The sequence below is a fragment of the Plectropomus leopardus genome, chromosome 5 (genome assembly GCF_026936395.1).
Source record: "Plectropomus leopardus strain MGB_pleo_1.0 chromosome 5, ASM2693639v1, whole genome shotgun sequence".
In the NCBI taxonomy this organism is placed as follows: Eukaryota; Metazoa; Chordata; class Actinopteri; order Perciformes; family Serranidae; genus Plectropomus; species Plectropomus leopardus.
In genome coordinates, this window is record NC_142180.1 from 34,342,873 (window position 1) to 34,368,956 (window position 26,084).

Sequence of the window (26,084 nt, forward strand, 5' to 3'; positions counted from 1 at the left end):
CTGTGGGGAGATTTATAGATTAAAAAACTAGAGAAAAATGTCCAGAAAGCTATATTCATATTTTTTTTAGAATTATATATTTAAAATTATGCTACAACAAAATGTATATGTATGTATATTTATTTTGATTTATTTATTTATCTTTTCTTTCTTAATATAATTTTAGATTTTTCCCCCACTTATTTTCAGTTAATTTTCTGTATCTTGCTTATTTTTGGAAGAAATCAAGCCATTTTGCTGAGGTTTCAAAGAGTTAAATAGTCAGGTGGTAGATCACAACTTCCTGTCTAAAAACAAAATCTGATTACATTTAAGCCCCAGAAAACACACTAAAAACAGATCTATGCAGAAGCTGTGATTTACTGTAGTGCAGTGTCTCAAAGATTAACTGTTTCTGTGCTGGTCTCTCCCTCACTGTTAGTGCATCTATTTTCAGCGTTTACAGTAAATTATTATAAAGTTTTCAATATTTTTCTGCCAGAGGGTCAAAATAGAAATGATATTTGACTTTACTAAAATTAGACACTGGAAAGTTATTTCCAGCCCAGCAGGGTGGATATCGTGCGCAGCCGCGATGTTAAAGGACCAATGCTTTTTATCTTCCAATATCCATTTTATATTCCTGTATATTTATTTCTCCCGCTCAGGCAATCTAATCGGGGCTAAAGGGCTTTTCTGTCTCTATCTGATTTCGCAGGTTGTGTGAGGTGCTTAATCTAGACCCCAGACATGTCCTGATTGCAGAAGTAATCTTCACCAACATTGGAGGGGCCGCCACAGCTGTCGGAGATCCACCCAATGTGATTATCGTATCAAATCAGGACCTGCGCAAAGAAGTAGGCACTTTCACAGCTCTCTGCCTAAACTTGCACTAATACACTGTAACAGCTCAGCTCTGTGTAATCTGACACACGAACCAGACGCTTAGTAAAGCAAACATAACGCTCTTCATGGCTCGTGTGTGACGGAAAAATAATAACGTGAAGGGGAAATTGCTGTTTGAGCTGTACAGATGGTGCAGTTCTGACAGGTGATGAGCGCGTCAATCTGGAGTGGATTCACGTCACTTCTAGCCCTTTATTCATCTTTTTTCCACAAATATTAATCAACTATTATCGATGGCGGGGGTTTGGGAATCGAGGCAGCAATATTAGTAAAATCAGTGGACGCTGTAGCTTAATTAGATCTGAGTGTTTTGGGACGATTCTGAAATAGTTACTGAGATCAGAAAAGACACAAGTTATTATTTTTGTATTGATTAGCATTGCCCTTTAGGTAGTGGCGGTTATTGTTGTAGAAAAAGTCATTAACCCTTTAAAACCTGGAGCGACATCACTTTTTTTGTGCTGCTTTTAGTCACTCAATTCTTGAGTCCTGAGCAAATTGGTGCAATTTCTTTCAAAAGAAAGAAATTTAAGAAATGTTCCACAAACTGCAAGAAATTAGTAGATTTAGGAAATGATTTTGAAAAAAAAAGCTTGAGAAAAAAGGTATCAGGGGAAGGATTATATTTAAAATCATGTTACAAAATCATTATTTATTTTAACCGTTTTTACAAGTATTGTTTGCCTTGTTGTTATTATTATTTTTACTTCTTTACTTTTAATTTTTGTTTACTAATTATCAGGAAATTTTCATGTACTTTTTAATAATTTCTTGCTAATTTTGGGGTGATTTCTTCTTTGGTTGCTTATTGCATTTTTGTTTTGTTATTTTAAAGAAATTTAGCCAATTTGCTCAGGTTCAGAGGGTTTAATATATCATCAGTGCCACTGTGTTTTTATAGTCATATATATATATATATATATATATATGACTGATCTGTTTTGGCAGCATGGTTGGCACCTTTCTGCACAGTCTGTAAAGAGTGCCATTAAGTGTTAAGTGTAAAAACCTGATTTTATGACAAGGTGTTTGGGTAATTATGAACAAAGCATCACTGAAACGACAGTAATAAATGCACATTAAGAAGCAGAGCTGACAGGAATTATTCCAAACAGCTCTGCTGCAACAGTAAATAAACAATAGAACTAGATGGTCTCAGCTTGTGGTGCTCAAAACGCCAAATAAAAAAACCCTTAACTAAACAGTAATGTCTCCTTCCGGACAACATATCCTTATAGAACGGTGTGTATGATATCCGCACTGTCATGAGCTTGCTCCTCTCGAACATTAGTAGATGCACTCTTCCTTTCGGGGTGGTTATATTGAGTTATTTTTTTGACCAACATCAGTCCTTATCAGAAATATATTCATATTGATATATTCAGAATTTTGACCCTTTCAGTGCCAGGTTTTTGTCTTGATGCTACAATGCTCTTAGATGAAAAAAAAATTTAAATTTAAATTTTATCATCACACTCTGGGATATGTAAATGATTTGAAGCAACACTGATTGTGACAGTGACCGAGTTGAAATAGCATGTGTTTTCTTTATATGCCAAATATGGTAAAAATGACGTCATCAGGTGGAAAATAGTAAATGTTACAAATTCAAAGGCAAAAGCCCAGAATGACACCCAGAAATAATAAAATGCATGTTTTTATGTTTTGATGGCTGTGGAGTCAAAAATTGCAGTTTAAATGGGTTTCAGTGGAGCATTTTTTTGCACTTAACAGTATGAATGTCACACTTTTGTTTACACGTCGTGTTTTAGACTTACTGTAAAAGCTGAGCAGGAAATTCCAAGATTAAACAAAACTACAGTTTTACCAAAATGTATGCCATATGCATGAACAGAGCACATAAGTCTGCTGTTTTCAAGGTTTTAGTGTGAGTAAATGTGATTTTATTTATAAAACACTTTTCAAGAATCACTTAAAGACATTTTACACAACTAGTTAAAAGATCTTTGAAAACAAAAAAAACTACATTTGATTGTCATGCGCTTATTGTATCCCTTTATATTGTATTTTCTAAAGCCTGTATATTCCTCATATAAGCTTTGACACTCATGACCTAATATACGCTTTACAGTGCGTACACTTTTGCATTTGGTTTTATTAGTATGCACCGTGCGTAACTCTAATCATCTGTCTTTGCTGTGTTATACATGACACGTTTTCTCTGTCCAGCACAATCTTTCTATGTATCTATACAATCGTAAGATGTGACCCTTATTTATGTTGATGTGCAGGAGATAAATGTAGTTGTAGTGGCACAGAAACCAATTTCTATTTTTGCTGCTGCCACCATAAATCAGGGGAATTAAAAATGTCAAAACAGTGGAGAAAGAAACTGTAACACCTCCCTGTTTCAAAGAAGCAGCCCAGTGTTGCAGTACATGCTGTTGCTCTGTTTTCCCCGAGTGTTTCTAAGAGTTTTAATGTAAACCTCCTCCTTCATAGTTCATTTTTTAAACACAAATGTCATACACTCCATACAGTCATTATAAGGACTACAGCTGCTTTAAGAGCCCCCTCTTCTAGATAACTTATAATTATTTCTGACATGATTGCAGAGTAACACCTTCCTGGTGCTTCTCCTTCCTGCAGTATACTCCCCTGCACCTCCACTGCACCTTAAATTGGTGTGGCTCCGGTCTTCTATAAGTGGCATGTTCGGGCGCGCCAAAGACCCTTTCTTTGGGATCATTGTGTGATTAAACTTGTGAAGAAGACGGTGTCACTCACTCCTGATGCAAGAATGTGTGAAACCATGTAACTGAACGCCCAGCTCTTTTACTATTCGGAAAATGTTGTAGGAACTACAAATAATGTAGTTAATGTGCAGTCATAGTGATTGAAACCATTACTTTTCTGATTGGAGGTTAGTTTTTAACCACAGACCGCATAAAAAATAGACCCAACAATTGTGACGTCACCCACTGGTTTTTGGACTGCCGTTTTGAAGCCTCAAGTTTGGCTTTTTGGCCAACGCGATTTGTTTTTGGGAGCCAGAAGTGACCATATTTGGGCAAAAGGGGCTCTATGGGGGATTAACTTTGTTTTGGAGTCAGCCTCAAGTTGCCATTACAAGAAACAGAATTTTTCGGCACTTCCATGCTAGCTTCATTTTGATCCTAACTTGTAAAAAAAAATATGTATGCACCATCAACTCATATTGGTGTGTAATATCCAGCACTAGGAGAGTTTCCAGTGACCCTGAAATTGTGCAAATTGAAACTGCAAATATAAAATACACCTCATGGAAACAAAAAAAAAACCCCTTTAACATATGTCGAAGAAGTTTTTGCGCTCACATGAGGTGGTATTTCAGGCAATTCCAAAAAAGCCATATTTCATAAAACTGCAGTGGAAACACGTTTTGGCTTTTATAGGTCACATGATGCTGTGGCTATGTGCCTGTCGGTAAGACTGGCTCCCTCATGATGCAGCAGGAGCTACAAGAGCTGTTATTGCATCACATAACTCTTCAAAGTTGAACGGATCATCTGGAAGTTTTAAATCCACAATTCATTTGGGAAATCATGGAGCTCCCAGAAATCCCTCATACGTGGCCGCTCCCATATATAAGGGGCTTGCTGTTCCATTATTGCATAACACGCCTACGGCCACTTGTGGCTGGCTCCGAAACAGAGTTGGATTGGAAATAATGACAGCTAGAGCAGTGGCTGCAATGTAAATAAACCTGCTAATGTTTTGAACATCCATGTTTCATCTCGCCAATGTTATTGTGAAAGGAGAAGTCGCACAACATCACTCAATAGAAGTGAGTCATGTCACGATAGCGTTTATTGACATTTTGAAAATATTGCTTAAGTTTTGTACACATCCGTAATGGAAACCCACCGACTGTATGTGCAGGGTTTTATTGACTCAAAGAAATGTCTGTGAACATAATCCAGGCAGCAGTTACGTTGTCATCCCAACGTAGTTACGGAAACTATTTAGTAAAACGAAATTTCTACGAGACAGAGTTGGTTGTATCATGGACACATACTGTACATTCTCAATGCCCCAGTTATATTTCTGGAAACCATTAAGAGGCAAAGTGTCCTCTTTTGTATAGACTGACAAAAGCGATGTCAGTAAACAGCGGTGAGAACATTTTACCGGGTTAATCCGAGCAGCCTGTCGCTGTCTGAAAAGGGCAATGACTTGTAGGCTCCTCTCTTATCCTTCACTGTCTTTATGCTCAGAGGGGCACAATGCTGCATCACTAGAAAACATGACATTTTCTCAGCTTCTTGATGTCGCATCTGTTCACTGCGTGTGACATTTTAGCCTTTGCGGTTGCGGCGGCAGTATGTGGTCTCTTCCCGTGTACAGTAGCGCGTACCACACCAGGCTGCCGCGGCCCGCTGTCCTGTTTGTCTTGGCTCGGTTTCCCAGGTGACACAGCAGCGTTGCGCTCACTCAGTCATGTCTGGCCTCTGATAAGGACAGCTTGTGTGTGCATGCATGGTTTGCTTGCCTGTTTGTTTGTTTGTTTGTTTGCAGGCCTGCTTGTTTGTGTCGAGGGATTTCCGGGAGAAATCCAGAGATAGAAAGAATGGCACAGCTGTGAGGTGTGTGTTTGGGCGATTCTGCCCCTCCTCAGAGTGTCCTTGTATTTGATTTGTTACAGAGCAAGGTAGCATGGTGCATACAAAATCTCTTCCTCCTTTTGGTATCATTTCTTTGAGGGACATTAGTGACTCTCCGTGCCAAATGGATCTCCTCCAACCTGTCAGAAGAACTGTTGACTTTGGCTCTGAAATGTGAGCACACCGGGGTCACAGTTTACGGCTGCAAACAGAGATACATTACAGCAAGCGAAACCACCAAAACCACCAAAACAGTCTGTAGTGGTTTGGTCTTGTGTTTTGCCATTGAACAACTGGAAATATGTATGGACTGAAACACAAATACAGGACATTTAAATTATTTGTTTTGTACTGAGGGCTTGCATATGCAGCTATCCTCGACCCCTGAGGCTGCCGTGAGGGTCACAGCAGCCTCTCAGCCCAGTCGCCTAAATAAATATTGGCATTGTACGATTCTGCAAACCACAGATGTTACATTTGTACATTTCTTATGGAACTGATTATGTTTCTTGCTGTGGTTTACCAGTTGCTTAGAGTTAGAAAAACATCACATTTTGGCTTAAAATACATTTTTCACTACAAACACGGATGTCCCAGACTGTCATTACAAACATCCATTTTGTCACTACAAACACACAGCTGGGCATGTCCCAAACTTAATTTAAAAAACACCTGCTTTTGACAGCTGTATATGACCCAACTCATGTAAAAACCCCAAAACCAAATGACTGTTGTCACTACAAACACAGATGAACATGCCCTTAACTTGCATTAAAAAACACCTGCTTTTGTCACTTAATACAGTTGTACATGTCCCGAACTCACGTTTTAAAATCTGATTTTGACCCAAAAATACAGCTGGACATGACCTGAGCTAGCGTTAAAAAAACCCTGATTTTGCCACAACAAACACAGCTCTGTAGGTCCTGAACTTGCAATAGATAGCACCTGCTTTTGTCGCTACAAACAATTTCACGTCCTAAACATGTATTTAAAGATATTTGCTTTTGTTGCTGCAAACACGGCTGCTCATGTCCCTAAATGTCTTGAAAAATTATCGGTATCTGCGTTTTATTTTAATGATCGCCAATAAAATTAATTCCAATTTCATGCCTTTATTTAAACAAGAACCATGCATAAAAAACAATCTCAGAAAGAGAAGAGATGATTCATGCCAGATTTAGCTATTAGCTAGTTTACATCTGCAGTCCCTGGGCCGGTACAAACAGGAAAATTACCCCAAAAAAAGTGTGCGTATTACACTCATCCAAACAAAACGTACAAATGTTTATCATAACTGATGAGACGTGAAAGGTCTCTTGCACACTCTCAGTGCTGTTACTAAGAGGTGGAACATTTAAACTTTCTTAATACTTGGCGTTTCACACATTTGTTATATGTGTAAAAATGTCTTTATTGAATTGAATTATATCGGCTGGAGTATTCATCTGTGTCATTTGCTGTTTTATTCTGCCGCATGTTTCATTTGACCTCCCCTCCTCTTCCTTTAGCTTAAGACTGCTTTTGCAACTTTAAATTGCAAATCCTGTAGCGGTCACTATTAACCACTTTTATCACTAAATATCTGGATTTCTATTCTTCATGCTGTGAAAGTATAATAAATGAAGACAGTATGATTCACTTGCAGCATCTTAACTGTGTCAGCATGAGACCGTATCTAATGTAGATGATATTATACAAGGACACACTTTGAGGATGTTTCTGATAAAAAGCTTCTTTGTTAAAGATTTGCTCTCTTTGAGGACGACCTCAGACGAGGGCTGCTGCGTCTTAATCTTACTAATAACGTGTGCCATAGTAGAGCTTGGTGGACATAAAAAAACCTTCAGGGATGCAATTATCATTGCCCTTTTTGTGCAATAATCCAATTCATTGCTGTTAATTTTACATTTAATTCCCTCTGATTGCTAAAAATGCCACTTCATGTAATGCCACTGTATACACCATAGCACTTTATTCTCCGCCAAACGTACAGAACTGTAATTATTTGAATTACTGCATTACACTGAGTTTAGAGAAGTGGGTTCACATGCAGCTGCCTACATCTTTTTGCAGTTTTTCCTTCCTCCAGATAATGAACAGTTCAGCTGAAGCCTTTTAACTTAATTCTCAAACAATAATCTGTGTCAGAGCTATAAAAATCATCACTGAATACAGCCGCACTTCTTTCTTTCTTTCACCAAAACTGATGTCTAGACACTTATGCATTTATCTGAACGAAATCTGGGAGCTCTCTTCATCTTAAACGGCTAACACATTATTGTCCTCTGTCTTACAGGGAATCGATTTTGCCAGTTTCACAGGCTACATGTTCCTTGGAATATGCCTCGTCCTCTTCACTTCATTTCCTTTCCTGCGGATGCTCTACTGGAACAAAAAACTCTACAACAAAGAGTCCATTGAAATAGTTGGTAAGTTAAAGAAATACCTCAAAAGATAATTTATATATCAAATACTGTAGTTTTTTAATTTTTTTAATCTTGCATACCTCCACAGTGAACGAAGAATCCAATACAAAGAAAACTCTTGTCATCAGTTTACATCTCAGTCTCAAGACGGCACAATTACTCCTCTCCTGGTCAGCACTCTTCATCCTAAAGGAATCATTTACCCTCCAAAATGATCATATGTGTACTCTTACTCACCCGGTGTTACAGTGAGTTTGTGAGGAAAACTTTGTTTTTTCTCTCCATTCCTCCACAGTGAGCGAAGAATCCAAAAATTAAAAAAAAAAAATCTTGATGAATTGAAGTCAAAGGGGGCCACGTTCAAAAAATGCAAAACTAAATCAAAACATCGGTTTACAAACTCTCACACAACTCATGCAGTTTAATCCAAGTCTTATTTATCCAGTCGTATGTTCAGTACTCTCCAACAGACGGCCCTTTCCAACAGGTAACAAGACTAAGTGAAACTTGATCTTTGCTCTCGTCAAAGCCAGATTGCTCTGAGAAAAACAGTAATTTCACCTCGCTGAACACGGGAGCTGCTGGTTTACTGCTGCCTCGATGTGTAGTTTGTTTGTGTTTTATTGTGACTTGTGTTTTAAGGAGTTAGTTAGATTTTAGCAAAGTCACATAATAACTCAAACAAACGAACGTATTGTGGCAAAAGTAAACCAGCAGCTCTCGTGTTCAGAGAGGGAAAATTACTGTTTTTCTCAGTGGAATCTAGCTTTGAAGAGAGCACAGATTCGGGTCACTCTCTGTCTGTTTGGAAATACTGAGCATATGACTGGATAAATGAGACTTATAATATACTGCATGAGTTGTGTGAGAGTTTGTAAACTGATGTTTTGACGTAGTTTTGCTGTTTTTAAATGTGGCCTCCTTTGACTTCGGTTTATGAAGAATTTTCTTGTTTTTGGATTCTTTGTTTATTGAAAGGCATGCCAGAAAAAGAAAGCTTTCTTCATAAATTCAGTGTAACTCAGGGTAAATAATTGGGTAAATAACTGATACACATATTGTCATTTTGGGGGTGTGAAGTGTTCCTTTAAATTGAAGAGTGCTGTTGGGGAGTGGTCATGATATCATGGGATGAAATGTAAATTAACAGATTGCTCTGAATGTGGCACCGTCTAAAATCAGTTATGATGGCTTTTAGTTATTAGTATGAATTGTATTAATCCTCATAAGAACATCTGTGCACATGCTGCCCCCACGCTGCAGCTGCTCAGTGACGCAGTGACCTCGTACAAACATCATTAGCGCTGCGTTTTGGCCCTGACTCCCACACATGATGTATCGTGGGCTCTGAATTGACGACTCCCCCCCTCTGTCTCAGGTAATTTCCACAATATTGCGTTAATATTGTCCTCATCAGATGACCCCTTCGTGTACGATATTAAACAGAATTTGGTGTGCTGGTTAATAAGAGGGAACATTTCTCTTTGGTCATCATGGAACAGATAAAATGTTAATGTTTTGAATTTATAACCAGCTTTAAAGCTAATTTTAGGATTTTTAAGCCCATTTATGGTCTTAGTGGGAAAAAAAGGAGTTAAAAATTAGTTTAATTTAAGCATTCATGGTGTAGTTTAAGTTCAGCGTCATTGACTGGAGTGAAACACTTTCACCTTTTGCCCCTTTCAGCAGTTTCAGCTCCCTCAACAGACTAATGATTCAGCCGGTGTCCCAGACACCACACGGCTCATCTGAGAAAACCCCTCAACTCTGATGTGCAGTTATTGGCTTCGACAAGCTGGTTGTGTAAAAAAAAGGCTTCGCTCGTGAGAACAGCCTTAGAGCAGCACCATGTTTTCCCCCATTGTTATATTCTTTAAAATATTTAGCTTATCAGTTCTTTTATATATCCCATTAATTATCCATTCACAGAAATGAAAATTATTTGGAAATCCCTCAAGACTTTACATTGTCCAGACATTGTCCAGCAGAAGAGTAAGATCATTTAATAAGAATAAAAACCACAGGGTGTGTTTAGTTTGGATAGTAACTGTGTCCTCCATCCTACAATCTATTCGCTGATACCGTAGATCTCTGCATACGACACCCCGGGGACGTAGATAATGGGCAAAGTAATAAAATAGGGATATTTGTGTGAAATTGTTTTGCAATTCTTCCAGGAACACAGACACCTCTTATCAGTGTTTACCCACAATAGTACACTGCCCCCCCAAGAGAGAAGCTCTGCAGGGGTTCATTAAAACAGAGACCAAAAAGCTCCCCAACCGTCCACATACCGCTCCCGTTTAAAGGGTAATTCCTGTATTTTTCAACCTGGACCTATTTTCTCATGTTTTTGTGTCCGAGAGATTAATGGGAACAATGATTTTTGAAATCGGTCCTGTATTGAGTGAAAGGGGCTGCAGCCTGCTGCCGCAAAACAGGTTGCGATGTAACCACTCTGGAGCTGCCAATTTCCGCCCACTAAAAGCTTTTGTTTGCTATTGACAGGATCTGATGATACTATAAAGCCTTATTTCCACTGCACAAAAAACCCGCCAACACCGGCTAACAACTGGGTCTTTAATGTGATGAGAGCATCACACCCACGTGAAAATGGCTTTGCAGTAGTCACGTGTATTTTTCGCCTCCGGCATTGATCGGCATTGATGGAAACACAATACCAGGGTGAATGTGCTTATTTTAGCCCCTTAACTGGCAAGATGCAATGACCCACTGCCACGAAATACTGTCCGTCTCCACCTAAACTGCGCTAAGACATTGAAACAAATTAATTACGAGAGATAAAAAAAAGACGAAAAGAATAACTACTGTGAAGATTTCACAGGCCTCAATCCATGCTGCTTTCTACTGTTTACCTATTAGGAGCTGTACCGTCACACCCAGTATGTTTACATGCAGTCGAGCTATAATAAAGCTATAGTCTTATCTCAATTAGGCCATTTAATTGGACTACTGTTCTTGTGTGTACAAGCACCGGGGGAGAATCGATTTATTGATGAAGTATGTCAGACTCCACCACGGATGGTGGAGATGTGCCTCCTTTCAGCTAGTTTCAATAAACCTATATTATCTATACAGTCTATAATATAGACTGAATGACAATCATAAATGTTTATTTACAGTAACTTCGGGGTGGAAAACCGCTGCGTCATGTATAACATAATCAAACAGTGCTGAGCAAACTCTGCCTTTATTGATTAGTTTTGAGCCATCTAAAAAAATCTAATAAGTTTAGCCTATGCTATATTTAGAATATTTTCAAAGATTTGTCTTGCCATAAAACAGCCCTGACTGACGGGGATTTAAAGCCTTTATATCAAAAAACACCAGACTTCATTGAGATAAACAGACATTTTACTCCACTGAACAGTAAAGCTGCTGCTCTACCGCCGCCTCCATCAGCTGATGCGGGAGGTAAAGAGGAGAAAATATCCAAATATAGTTTCCACTTTAACTGATATTAGTTGTTTTTAGGTGGGGAAAGTATGTTTTGCTGCATCCACAGCAGTATATCTCTTAGTCTCTGTGCTGGTGTTGTGGGACTGTGCTTTATTTATCAGAGGAGGGGGGTGGCTGGGATGTGACTTTTTTAATTTAAAATAAATATAAAATACTATCTATTTAAGTTGTAAGACCCTCACCCAAGCAAAAATTAAAAACACAAGCCCCTCCTCAGTGCTAATTATTATTTTCTAATGCCTAACCTGTTTTGCAGTGCCCCTTCCCCCATCATAAATAACGGACAGTCCCTATCCCAAACCACCTAACACCTAATGCAGGTATCGTCTGACCAGGTGTTTACATGATGGAGGAAATCAGCTTCTAATCAAGTTAGTCTGACTTCAGGAAATTCAGTTTAGTCCGATTTCAGTCTAACATGTTTACGTGTATTTTAAAAGTTCAGTTTTAGTCGGACTAACTCAATAATTTGACTTTCTCAAACATTATGTAAATGTACTGAGTGAGCTCTGAGCAGATTGAAGGAAGCTACTGCTGATCACCGTGGTGACCGTTCAATGCCCGATCGCCCATCTGTAAGTCCCACCCTGTGGAGTTTCCGCTTCTCCCGCCAGCACAGGCCTACCCAGGAGAGCATGCAGCTACATCAGCTCAAAGCCCCTGCTACGACTGGTAATTGTGCAGATTCGCTTGCAGGAATGTTTTTTTTCCTTGCGCCAGTTAGATCCTATTAAGGTCACCTAGCAACCTTCCTGAAGAAGGATGGCACCTACTGATATCTACACAGGCGTTCAGCTCCCTCCGGCTGTATCTCCGCTCCAACATCGTCTGCTCCTGAGCTGGTCAATGTGTCCAGCGCCTGGCTGCATTAGTCCCTCTATGGGGGCTCACAGCATATTGACCGGAAACATCGTTATATCCTCCCAGTAAACCTCAGCTGTAGCAGCCATTACCAACCCAATCCCCCCACTATGAACATGCAGCATACTGCTGCTAAGCCTCAGCGCCCGAATGACTGTGCGGCCCGTGTGTTTAACGTGCACTAAACAGGCGGCTTTCACTGCTGCTCTGTTTGTCCTCTCTCTCCAGAACTCAAGCACGAGATCCTGGTCTGGAGGCAGACGGCTCAGCGCATTAACCCCGCCAGCCGGGAGGAGACAGCTGTGAAATGCCTCCTGATGCAAAAAGTCCTCAACCTGGAAAGTCTGCTCCGCAAGATGATGAAAACCTTCCAAAGGTTAGAAAAAGCTCTGAAAACAGAAAATGTATCTGTCATTGTTGGGAGTGTTTTTATCGCTTCTCACAGGAAACACATTTTCTGTATTTTGACATTTTGTCCTCTTGTTGCTTTTTCATGAATGCAGTCCTACACATGATAAAAACATTATTCGAGCATATTGTGTGAATGTGACGAAAAAAAATCTGAATAATCACAACATTGTTTTGGAATGAAACCTTTAGTGTTTGATCATTAATGGAAATTTAGTTTACTGCATTGTTTTTATACATCATTGTACTTAGCAATTATTTGTTTTGGAAGAATAGTCTCCTTTTTGTCCCTTTGTCCAAGATGTTTTTCTGACACGAATGACAATTAAAGCACAAATACCATTTTATACCACTGGGAAATACCAACGATCCCAGTCACAGGTGGGAAAAAATTAGCATTGTGCGTTTCTGCACAGCACAAATACACTTTATTTATGTCACATGTATCATGTCAACGTTCCTAAAGTGACGTAGAATAAGTGACTTTATCAGGAGGTGGAGGTGATGGTGGATGCTGTGACATTATGGCGAAATGCCTGCCAAGCTGCAGACCACTGTTTGAAACCAATAACACCAGTAGATTTTTGGCAACCCTTTGCAGCATTTCCACCTGTGTTTATGGCGTGGGTGTTTCTAAGGGCACATCATGACATTCTCAGCAAGGTTGCAGCCACCAAAACTGGCCGTATTTTTACCAACAAATTTAAAGGTTTTCTAGTGGCTTTTGAACCACGAAACCAAAGTGTTTTTCAGCGACACATTGCAGTGTTTCCCAGCTGTGTTTCAGCAACTGTGATTGGATGTTGTCACCAACACATCGCAGCATTTCTCAGCTGCTTTGGAACCACCAAACCCGGGTGTTTTCCCACAACACATTGCAGCATTTGAGCATCCAAAATTGGGTGTTTTTCAGCAACACATTGCAGCGTTTGCAGCTGTGTTTGCTCCACCAAACCTGGGTGTTTTACCCTGACCTCAACCCCTGCTCTTCTAGCAGCTTTTGTGCTATCAAATGTGGTGTTTTAACCCCCCCCCCAAACAAAAATCTTTTCATAACCATAACCAAGTAATTTTTGTTGCTTAACCTAAACACATAAAATGTTATCACTAAATATCCACTAAAAATAATGTAACAATGTACAAATTTAACACATCTGTGATTTGCTTCTTTTTTTGTTTTTTTTGTTGGTTTGACCAAACCAAACTGCACAACATTCATTATGCATTTACAGCAGCTGGTGGAGACACCATTTTCAACAGTTCAACTAATATTTTTAAAACTTCTAAGAGAGCGATTAGTCTTATTTTTAATTTTTTTTACTGCTTTTCACACTAATTAATGTGAAATTAAAACGTTTCTCTGTCCAACAGACAAATTTCTCAAGAGGACAAGAACTGGGAGCAAAACATTCAAGAATTGCAAAAGAAGGTGTGTTTTCATATTTCACCACAGACAGATTCCTCGCCCGCTGTGACGCTGGTGCATTGATGATATCTCAATAATGAAGCTTGTCTTGACTTTGAAACTTCACTTGAGACAAATACCGTCAGTTGTATGATAAAATAGCTTCCCCCTGTTCACACAGAATATATTTTTTCTCCTCCACAGCACAGAATAACTGACAAGGTTCTGTTGGTGAAGTGCGTGTCCGTCCTCGGCGTGGTCATCTTCATGTTCTTTCTCAACTCCTTCGTTCCCAGCATACATCTGGAGCTCGGTAAGCACAGCACCGTCTCATTATAGCGCAGCTTTAACAGGCCCCACTATGTGGTTATAGGTTCTGTCATGTAATTATGAAACACAGCTTCCTCTCTGCTTGCATTTTCTATTCAGCCCAAATAACGGGCTAAACAGCAAACCCAACCAAGAAATTACATGGATACAGAGCTGCATTTAGACCCACCAGTCTACATCTGTTCATGTGCTGCAAACCTGCAGGAAATAATGTTCCAATACAACTACAATATGTGTATTTGGCCTGAAATAAAAGTTAATATCTCAAAGATTTTCACTTAAATCAAAGTCTGTTAAGTCACTGTCTGTCGGCAGTAGGCCATTTGCTAATTTTTGCTAATTTTCATTTTTTATTTTTGCCTTTTGTGGTGTTAATTATAAAAGCTCTAGAGTCAAAGGTCATAACCATTTATACAATTTTGTAATATATTTATGGTTGTATAAATACAAATACACACATACACATCCATATACACATATACTGTACATGCACATACATAAACATACATACACCTGAAAGTATTGACCAGCTCTCTTAATGTTTTTTAATACATCTGGTGCGGAAGAGGTCAACAGATTATCGTCCTGGCTGATTACTGGTGCCGTTTTTTGGCATTTTGCCGTTTATCTGTGTTGTTGTTGGTGTTTTATTTTTAATGATCACCGATAAAATTAATAAATTAAAAGTGCAGAGAAAGTGGCAGCACGAGAGGAACAGGAAGCTATTATTGTTTATTGGTTTTTATTTAAATTTCCACTTAACTGTTGTTGGGAACTTTCTGTACATAATGTTGACTGTCAAAGGCATTTAATCAAAGTTTTGGACATTTTTATTTTCCAAATTGACAGAAGCATTTTCATTGATATAGTAAATGCATATTGGTTCCAAATATCAGATCTCTGCCTCATTAACTACAGATAAGTGGTATTGGCCCTGAAAAACCAATATGAGTCGACCCTAATTTACAATTAACTATTCATATACAAAATATGAGTGCACTCACAAAGTCAGGCATATACACACAAACAAACTACACGTAACTACGATCTTATCTACGTATAAATCCATGTAAACACCATGAGATCATCCTCAGCGCTCTTTCTTGTGAGAATCATCTCCTTACACCCCTTTTTGAACTGGATTATGTTTGGACGTTTAACTGCGTGTGCAGACTGTCCCACAGTTTCACTCCAGATTTAACCGGCTGTCTCTTTCACATGGACGCTGTGATTACCTCCCTTGTGGCTCAAAGGCGAGAAAACTCTGTCCATTTCCCGATCGCACCTTATAAACAGGACAGCGAGGCAGCGTGACGACGATGCTGGATGTCACCAGTCAGCTGACTGATCTGCCTCTGTATGTGTTTGCTTGTATATTTGGGCATGTTAGTAAAAGTGGACATGTGGGTTAGCTTCTCCGTCTGACACTTGTGACTGCGCCATCTCTGATGTGTGCTCGGTAGATGACCTCAACAGCATCTCATTAACGTTAACATTGTCCCTAAATGAAGATGGCTGTCTTCATACCCGCCCTGTCATCTCTCCGCTCGCTGCCGAGGCCGCTCAGCCACCAAACACGCTCGGTTAATTACAGCCGCTGCTCAGGCTCCCTCTTTGTGACATTTATTAAATGGGAATGACCCCACAGCAGCGTGTCTTCTGTCCCCGTGGAGGGACGGGCGCCCGTCCAAACACGGGGCTCATTAATGCATGCAGGTCACAGCCGGGGTTGACGACCGCAGCAGGCTCGGTCTGTTCGTTCACACGTGTTTTAAAAATTGAGCCTCATTAAAATTTCATTAACTTCGTGCGGTAAGATTTAATTTCAGTCTGAGGTCATTTGATCCCTCGAATGTGTCCGTGGTTAGTTACAACTGTAGTTTGGATGAAACTTTATTGATCTCGTGCAGAGATCAGAAGAGTGTGGCAGTGAAAAATACCAAAAACACTGTGCAGATTTCAAAGTAGGAAATATAAGAAATCAATCTGTGACCGCTGAGAGACTTTAGAGTTTTAGAGAAGTTAATTATTATTCCACTGATTTGTTTTCCTATTTATTTATTTTTAGAAGGTTCTACTGTGCTTAATTAACCCTTTGAAACCTGGATCGACATCAGTTTTCCTGTGCTGTATTGAGAGGCCTTTCACAAGCATTTAAACCTTTGAAATTTGGCCGAATTGGTTTGATTTCTTTCACAAACGTCAGAAAAAAAATCAGCGACTTGGCATGAAATGTCCTGCAAATAAAAAAAAAGTACCAGGTGACAGGAAAATGACCTGAGAATAAGCTAAAGAGAAAAAAAGAGAAATTATTATAAAATTATCAAATAACTTTAATAAAATATCAAGAAAACTATATTTATAAATATTATAATTAATTGATTGATTCATTGTCTGTAACTTCTTGTCCTCTCAAGGGTTGCAGAATTGTTATTTTATCTTTAAAATTATTTACCTCCACCAAAACCACAATTATTTATTATTAATATTTATATTTATTATTTCTTTTTAGCACCTTTTCAGATCATTTCCTGTTTTTGTTCTTTTTCTTTTTTTGTTGTTGGTAATTTTAAGGTATTTTCTTGCAGCTTTTTACTAATTTCTTGCTCATTTTTTGGTCATTTCTTGTTGCTCATTGCCTTCTTTGCATGTTTCTAAAAGAAATCAAGCCAGTGTTCAGATTTCAAAGGGTCAAATTTTGCTGAATCTTTGGCAAAGCAGAATACCTGAAACTTCACAGTTTCTTATCCAACCATATGCTTCCAAGTGTGCGAGACGCTCGAGCCGGAGCACAAATCTCTTTATCTTTTGGCTTCGGCCTCGTGTTCATTTACTTTCTCTGTGTACCTTATGGACAACTGCGATGACACATTTTTCACAGCACATTTCCTGTCTGAGACACCGTCGTTTTGTTTTTGATAGATGAGTCCATGATAAACGGCTCAGACGTGCCTAAAAGCTCCTTTTAATTGGAGAGCTCTTTGGATTTGTTATCTTTGCTCCTGCTGATGCAGCCTCGGGAAATATCAGTGCAGTTTGTCTATATTTTCTGCCCTCTGTTGCTTGAAAGAATCGTGGAAACTTGCTGTGGTTATTCGGCTTCTTACTCTGAGTTACCTTTGTGTTTTCGACCCGATTTACTGTTACAGGGAAGTTTGAAGTTATATTAGGTTTATGAGTCAATTATTGTTTGTGACAAAACGATTTATTGACTTCTATTGGATGGACGATTCACTAAAAAGCAAACCTCTCCAAACCCCAAAACCCTCCTCAAACATGTATTGAAATTAAATTTTAAAACCTTTATAAGCTGATTTTCGTTTTTTTTTTTTTTATCTATTCGATATATTTTTCACTTAAACAACTGTTACCCTTCTCTGTTGCTAACTTTCCCATCGTCCAGTTCATACTCAGTTGCCATTTCCAGCAAACTTCGGACCAAATTTACCCTTAAATTGTCGCTGCAGCATCTAAATATTTAAGTCAGTGCTGGAGAACCAAATTGCCGATTAGAAACACAAATTTCCAGCCAAGCTTTGGCTCAGTTTTAGCCGAGATGACCAGGCAAACCTCAGCAGGCTCTGATCATGTCAACATGTCCTGATCTTCTTATTACTCTCGTTGTCTCTCCCCTCTGCTGCTTTCTGTTTTTGTCCTTCCATTGTTCTTCTTTCTTCACTAATTTCCATCAGTTGTGAAATTATTTCCCCAAAGGCCTCGGCCAAGGCAATTACTGGTGCTCACCTGTTTAATCAAATTTTCTCCAAGTGGATGCACACTCTCTCATTGTAAATATCAGCAGGCTGGTGCCAACGTTTGTCCTCCAGACTAGAATGTGTTGAAATTACATTTTTGTGATAATGAATGCTTCATCAAACCCACCGAGACAAACCAAATACTTCATTCATTGTCTCCAAAAGGTACCACTTCATCTGTTTATTAGTTTGAGGGCTCGTGTTGAACAATCCGCACCAGACTTGAATTCTCACATGCTGATTTTTTGGCATTTTCATTTTAACACGTGCATTTGTTTTATATATTTCGTAATCATTGACTTTGGACAGCAATAAGTGGAAATGAAGATCTTGTGTCTTATCTGGTGCAAAGTGACACACAGCACAGTGCAGCTGTCAGAACGAGTTTCAGACTGATGCAGTCGTCATTTTTAACAACCAGCAGCCAAACTGTATAAGCAGCAAATGCACTTCTGCCATCTGTCTTAAAATGAGATGTGGTCAGGCACATTGCTGGCATGTTTCGAGGCAGCAGAAAGTGATTGACCGAAAAAAAAACCCTGTCTGAAGTCAGAGTGGTGCAGTATTTTCCTGCTAATTAAAGGGCGCTATATTCAGAAAGAAGGATGCGCTTGCTCGCTTCTCCACTTTGCTGAATCCACCATGTAAATAGCGCCTGGCTTTTATAGGAAATGGGAGAAGACACTCTGATTGGTTGGATTCCTGTTATACACAAAACACACATATGATTAGTGAAGGGACTAAATTGAACCCCTTTGCCTCTTGCACCTTAATTGGCACCCAGACTGCGTAACATTTAACTAGCAAAAGTGGACTTGGACACATCGTAAATGCACTAACACCATGCAGTGGTTCTGAACCATTTTTGTGTCAAGGACCCTTAAAATGACTCATAAAGTCACAGACCCCCTTTTGGTGAGATTTCACTTCAGGGACCTCCATCTGAAAAGATTTTGGTTTTTAGATATGAATAAGACCACAGTTATAGATGACATCTATAATTAAGGAGATACTGTAACCTTGGACAAAGTAAAATTACAATCCGATTAGTCACTCTAATGACTCTTACTCATATTGGGCTCACTTCAACACTGAACTAGATAATGAAAAAAATGATTTCCCATTTTTCTTGGGACCTGGAGCTCCCTTAATGCTTCAAAACCTCAGCAAATTGGCCTGATTTCTTTCAAAAATATGGGAAGAAAGCTACGAGGAACTTGATAAGTAATGACCCAAAATTAGCAAGAAATTAGTTAAATAAAAAAAGTTGATAAATTAGCACAAAAACAGAAAAAACAACCCAAACAAACAAACAAAAAAAAATGGAAGTAAAGGAATAAATGAATAAATAAAACAAGGAAATGACCTGAAAATGGTTAAAAATCTATAATAATTCTGTACAATAATTTAAAATATATAATCATGGTAATTATAAACATAGTTTTCTGGACATTTTCCCTCGCAAAAACAAAAATCTAAATCTACACATTTTTTCTTTGCAGTTTGCAGGACATTTCTTGCCACGTTGCTTGTTGTTTTTCCCCCATGTTTTTGAGAAAAAAATTGCACGAATTTGGAGTTCAAAGGTTTAAATTCTTGTGAAAGGCGTCTAAAGCAGCACAAGAAAAGTTATGACGCTCCAGGTTTGTAAGGTTTAAGGTCTGCTGTTGGGAACCTCTATACTTTAGAGCTTGCATAGCTTCTTGCTTATAGATAATTTAAATACGGGCCCCCAGGTGTACAAATACAGAGGTAGCATCTGTAGCATTTAATAAAGGTTGCTGTTCTTTTTGAGAGTTGTGATTAAAGACAAATTTAAGTGAACAGAGAACAGATGGATCTGCATTTCATTGAATTAATTAACACTTTTTAGTCATTTAAAAAGTCTCTGAAGTATCTCCATGTGCCATGTGCGATATGTTCTGTTATAAATCTGTGAATATAAATGTGCCTGTTGGAAAAGACCATGAAAGGTTTTTTTTATGTGCGTGAGTGTTTTCCAGCTATAAAGGGAGACGGTGTTTCTTGTCCTCTCTCTCAGGTTGGATCGCCATCCTGGGTGCACTTTGGCTTCTGGTTCTGGCCGACATCCAGGACTTTGAGATCATCTTGCACCGGGTGGAGTGGGCCACATTACTGTTCTTTGCTGGCCTCTTCGTTTTGATGGAGGTATTTAACATATTTCTGGCATTGACTGAAAGGCCATTTATATTTTTGGGAGAGATTTTGGACTCCACACAAAAATAGCGGAAACCAAAAACTGATGCCAAACAACAAGTTTTTGCTCAGAGCCTCCACTTGTCGCACGAGGTAATTATATCAAATAAAAAGAGAGCCAGGACTGGGCTCTCCTCTAACAAGCACCTAAAGGAGAGCGGGATCAGTGTGTAGATCTATTAACAGTAAACTGGGCAGTGAGAGAAATTCAGTCAGTCAGCGAGTAATTATCTGTTTCTTTACCCATGAGCCTCCCTGTGAAAGGATGAGAAGGAAGTCTAGTGGTAACGGCTTTGCTGATTCTCTTCTTTGAGTCTTTGATATAGATGCTGGCTAAACTATGCATTTAACTTTGCAGTGACACTTACTTATGGCCCGTGGGCCAAATCTGGCCCCAGATAAGGCACCAGGTGGCCCCCCGGCCATTTTCTAATTCACAATAAAAATAAAGTGATTCATACTGAGAATCGTTTGTGTACTTTTGCTATACAGTTAAGGGCCAAAGTGCATAAAACAGCATCAAAATGGAGCTTGTTTACCAAAAAAAGTGCCTGTGGAGGATCCCTCACACCCCCGACAGAGGTCCAAACTAAGCCCCAAATTTCCTAAAATCCTAGAAATGTGCTAATACCAGAGAAACGTTTTAAAAATCCTGAAATGGGGCAAAGTACTAGAACATGAGAAATGTCCTTCAACCCTAAACGTCCTAAAATCCGAGAAACATCCTTAAATCTGAGAAATGTCCTAAAATTCGAGAAATGTCCCAAAATTCGAGAAATGTCCTAAAATCTGAGAAAAGTCATAACATTTGAGAAATGTTCTAAAATCTGAGAAAAGTCATAACATTTGAGAAATGTCTTAAAACCCGAGAAATCTGCTAAAATTCCTAAAAACATCCTAAAATCCTAGAAACATGTACGGGGCTGCTGCGAGGCCCGTGGTCTCCTGTCATATTCCAAAAGTGGCCAGCTGAGCGTTTGTTTTCTATTGTATCACAAAGCATCCCGATAACGAATAGCAGCCAGAGTGTGAATATTTTCTTCTTCTGTGTGTCAATAACGATAACAAGAATAGATTTGTCTCTGTCTGCTTAATAGCGGCTAAATAAAAACCAAATTGCTTTTCTTCTCTTGGTTTAATCCCACCTGTAACTAATTCTCAGATTGTTTTTTTCTCCTCTTGGTTTTTCAGGCTTTAGCCCAGCTGCAGCTCATCGACTACATCGGCGAACAGACAGCTCTGCTTATAAAAGTGAGTTTTCCCTTTTGATGGTCAAACACAGCAGTCGTCACTCAGGGCTCCGTGCAGCTGGTATTATTTATAATTGGGCACAGGTGACATGATATGGCTTTCCATGCATATTGATCCTTTTGGTCCTGCACGGCTCTGAATTCAATTATTTTGTTTGCATCTGATTCCTGTCAGTGGTGAAGGGGGTGTGGGGGTCATTTTCAGCCATATCATCGCCTGTGTGCATGATGCAAGCTTGGTGTCTCTTAGTAGAGAATTGCAGCAGTAATAGCTACGTCAGCTTGTGTTTTCACAGTCGGCCTCTATGAGTCTAATAATCACACATGACAGGTGGTGTGCTGTTCACGCTTTGTGACCTGCTCAGGCTCCCCAAACAAGGACAACATGCTGGGGAGAAACGCATGGCCTCGCTCTCTCTCTCTCTCTCGATACAAGTAACGGACAGGCGAAAGGAGGAGAGAAATTGCCCGCTTTAACCCGTTGAAATATGAACAAATTGGCTAGATTTCTTTCAAAGACATGGGAAGAGAGCTATGAGCAACTTAAGAAAAAATGACCCCAAAATATGCAAGAAAATTATAAAATGTAAAAAAAAAAATTTTTTAAATTACCTGTATATTAGCACCCAAAAAAAGAAATTAGAAAAGGAAATAAAAACAAGAAAAGAAAATTCTGTGTAAAAGTGCTTAAAAAATTACAAAAATTCTGACATAATTTTAAATATGTTATTTTGATAATTATGAATATTTTTTCTGAAGCGTTTTTCTGTCCTTGCCTAAACATTTTCCCTTCTCTTAAAAAAAAGTTGTGCAAAGGTTTAAATAGCCTATTTGTGAAATGCTACTAGTAGCAGCATGATGTAGATCCAGGTTTTAGAGCTAAGTTGGTTTTAAAAAAAACTACTTATCGGGTTAAAATATACAAGATCCACAATGCATTAAAATGTAGTGACTCCACCAAATGGTTGCAAAAGGTTAAGCTGGCCATGCATACCTAAGAGAAGACCGTCGAGCGGGTTCAAACAGCATCATGCGTGTCACATGTGGAGAATTGGCCGTGACGTGTGCGCGGCGGAGCTCGGAGATAAAAGACGCCGCCACCAGCTGCGGTCGTGTCACACCGTCAGACAGCTCCATCCTGTCAGCCTCTCCTCCCTGAAGAGAGCCTCAGTGTCAAAGAATGACCATAATTGGTGTGTTTGATTTAAATCAGTGATGGGTTTGGGGGGAGGGGGTGTGTGCAGTCTGAGTGGTGATGAAAGTAGCAGTTATTCATCTATCGCTCTTATTATCTCCCCTCTCAGGCGGTGCCGGAGGACCAGCGCCTGGCTATAGCCATTATCTTGGTGATGTGGGTTTCGGCTCTGGCTTCTTCTCTCATTGACAACATTCCCTTCACTGCCACCATGGTGAGAGACTTCAGCGTGATGCTTTAATTCACACTCCAGTATGTTAACGTGGCATCACTCATACGTCAACAAGTCATATTCATACATGAAGTAGTAGCAAACTAGTTCAGGATCACTGGACTTGAGATGGTTTCACCACCTTCTCTGACTTCTTATCAATCCTGAATCTTTCAAAAACTTGGCTAGTTTACATCTCAGGGCATCTATTGTGCTTTTGGTGTATATGTATTTCAGAGATGCAAAAGACATGGAAACACTGACCAATCAGAGACTGGGCTTTTTTGGAAGAGGTTTAAAGACGCTAAAACTGAACATTACAAATAGAGGGCAAATGAATATGAACCTGAGAATGAACATAGTAGGTCCCCTTTGAGCAGAATGTAAAGTTTTGTGAGTGAAGAATGTAAACATCATGTTTGACTCTCCATGCAACGGCTGTTACAGTGAAACAGGACACAGAAAGATTCTCCCAGACACTTAAGAAACATATTTTACAATTAATTCTCTTACAAAAACATTTCAGCGCTTTTATTGTCAGCTGTCTGTTTTGCAGGAAATCAATAGATTGAGCGGAGATCAATGTTTCAGAGTGGAGCCAGCGTGCTCAATTAAAATGACTGAGAAAAGGCAAAGATGTTATCCCACTGAAAGAATGAGATGTTGCTTACAAAAATTAAACTGCCGGATTTTTTTTGTCAACCAGTGCATCAAGGAGGTTTTGAAGGCGTCCTTTTTTCCCTGTTTTTTTTTTCTTCTTTTCATATTTCCAGGCCCATGCAAGTGTAGTTTTATCAATAAAAGAGGACTTCAAACTGTGTCCATTTTCAACTCGGTGCACAGCTGATAAGAAAGCATGTCCTGATTGTCACAACAGACTGAAGCTGAAAAAAAAGACTTGTTTTCCCTCATCCAGACTAGAAAAATGAAATTATGAATGAATCAGTTTAGAGGCTCTTTAACATGTCATTTGCTGAGGATAGTTTGGGAAATATGCGTATTTGCTTTCATCCGCCTATTTAGAATTGTTGTAATTATATTTCTGCTAACCACGGATGTTATAATTGTACATTTCATATGTATCATGCCATGCGTTTATAAAGTTGTGATTACATATATGAGCTGGCTGGAGGAGGGGATGTTGACCAACAAACAACCATGAGACATCACACTCCAGTGACAATTATACAACCAAAACTCCTTTTTAGTGAGATACCTTGACAATGTGCCACCAAAACTGATTTTTTAAAATCAAAATGTTGCAGCCGTTCCAGCGCTGATTATGCCACCAAAACTGGGTGTTTTTTAATTAAGATATTGCGACATTGTCCTGCTATAACTGAGGTTTTTTGCAAAGTATCGCAGCATTTTAAGCACCTATCATACCAACAAAACTGCTACATACAGTGTGTGCATGCTCTGTTAGTACAGTTAGTGGAAGTGATGTGCTTACCAGCAGGAACCAATGGAGATATCTGCTGCTACGCTGCACATGAAAGCCATGTTTCATTTGTAGACTGATATTCAGAAGAGATGCAGAAATTTAGGTAAATTCCTCCTAAAATTATCCAGCAATCTTCAGAAATAACGTATTTGGGACGCTGCTCTGCCGTCATGGTGGAATCCGATACGGCTCATCACCTACTGTGTGCTGCATGTAAAGCTCCTGTGTATATACACTGAGGGGTTGTAGGATTGGAGAGTTTGAGACAAATACCAAATTCAACTGAAATAATGTCCAAAATGTATTCATGTTAATTTACTTAAGATATTTTTGGAGAAGCATTGCATATATAATGGTTTTGTGCCAGAAGAATTAAGTTTAGTAACATACAAGTATGCATCAGACATGATGCAAATCCAAAACACAATAAAAAGCAACAATATATACAACAGAAATGTGCTGTAAAAGGAAAAAACATGCTACAAAAACAAATACATTCACAGCAAACACAGCAGCAACACGCTGCAGATACAGTAACGCTGCAAGTCATAACCAAACAACCCTCACCCAAAAATAAAATGATAATAAAAGCGAAGAGGCAACATAAAAAATACTATTCTACCTTACATTTGGTCTTAATTTTTAACTCCACTTTTCTTTCCATCTTCAAAAGTGACACTATTATCTGGTCAAAGTAGAATCTTCTGAGGCTGAGAAATGAAGCCAGTGTAAAAGTACCAAAAACTGCAGTTTTTTGAATGGCCGCTGGCTCCAGAGGCCAGTCAGTTTTATAGACCCCTATGTTTAAATGTTCAGCTTAATATCAGAAATAAACATGTTTACAGCCTGGGACAAATAGTAGTTTGGACTCCACAGCTAATTTTAACATTCGTAACAACTGTATGAGAGTAAATTTTTATATAACTCACCCATTTACATTTTATTAAGGGTTAACGTTACATGATTTTAAGGGTGGGCTGCTTAGTAAGTTTGCAGATAGTGTCCTCGGCCTCTCAGTTAGATCCACTCCTCGCTCCTCCACGACTCCAATCTCTTGTCCAAATACGATCATCCCGGGTCACTTCTGGCCCCGAAAATCCAAGATGGCGATAGCTGAAATGGTGTCATAGTAGCTTCGTCTATTATTTTTAGTCTATTAAACAAACACTCTTTCTCGTCTGGTTGCTTGCTCTCTCGGGTCACAAATCGAGCTGTATCACTTAGCGCTCCACGTAGAGGCCTGGACAACTTTCGTTGTATTGATATAGATACTGGATATGCAGTTTTTTTGTCGTATTTGTCTTTGTGTGTTTTTAAATTGCCAGTTTCTGAAGCTGCAGCAAATTTTTGTTATGGAAATATTTTGACGTTATAGCATGTTTGCCCACCATCTTAAGACAACTGTATATACTCATTAATTTCCAATCTGTCTCTTTACTCACAGATTCCAGTTCTCATCAACCTCAGTCAGGATGCAGATGTGAACCTGCCAGTAAAACCTCTCATCTTTGCCTTGGCCATGGGGGCCTGTCTTGGGGGTAAGCCTTTATTTCTAAAAACACACAACAAAGAAAAATCCCTCACAGTCATCAAGGACTTGATAGTTTATC

The 26,084-nt window shown here is 39.1% G+C and overlaps 1 protein-coding gene across 1 annotated transcript in view; it reads left to right on the top strand.

Annotated features, from left to right (window-relative positions):
- Positions 1–26,084, top strand: part of oca2 (oculocutaneous albinism II) — a 69,948-nt gene that overhangs the window by 26,474 nt on the left and 17,390 nt on the right. Inside the window, exons 14-22 of the mRNA XM_088078046.1 lie at positions 698–836; positions 7,789–7,921; positions 12,488–12,635; positions 14,039–14,096; positions 14,277–14,385; positions 20,199–20,326; positions 21,566–21,625; positions 22,929–23,033; positions 25,919–26,012. Of these exons, the coding sequence (XP_087934172.1) occupies positions 698–836; positions 7,789–7,921; positions 12,488–12,635; positions 14,039–14,096; positions 14,277–14,385; positions 20,199–20,326; positions 21,566–21,625; positions 22,929–23,033; positions 25,919–26,012 (974 nt within the window). The remainder of the gene's footprint in view (positions 1–697; positions 837–7,788; positions 7,922–12,487; positions 12,636–14,038; positions 14,097–14,276; positions 14,386–20,198; positions 20,327–21,565; positions 21,626–22,928; positions 23,034–25,918; positions 26,013–26,084) is intronic.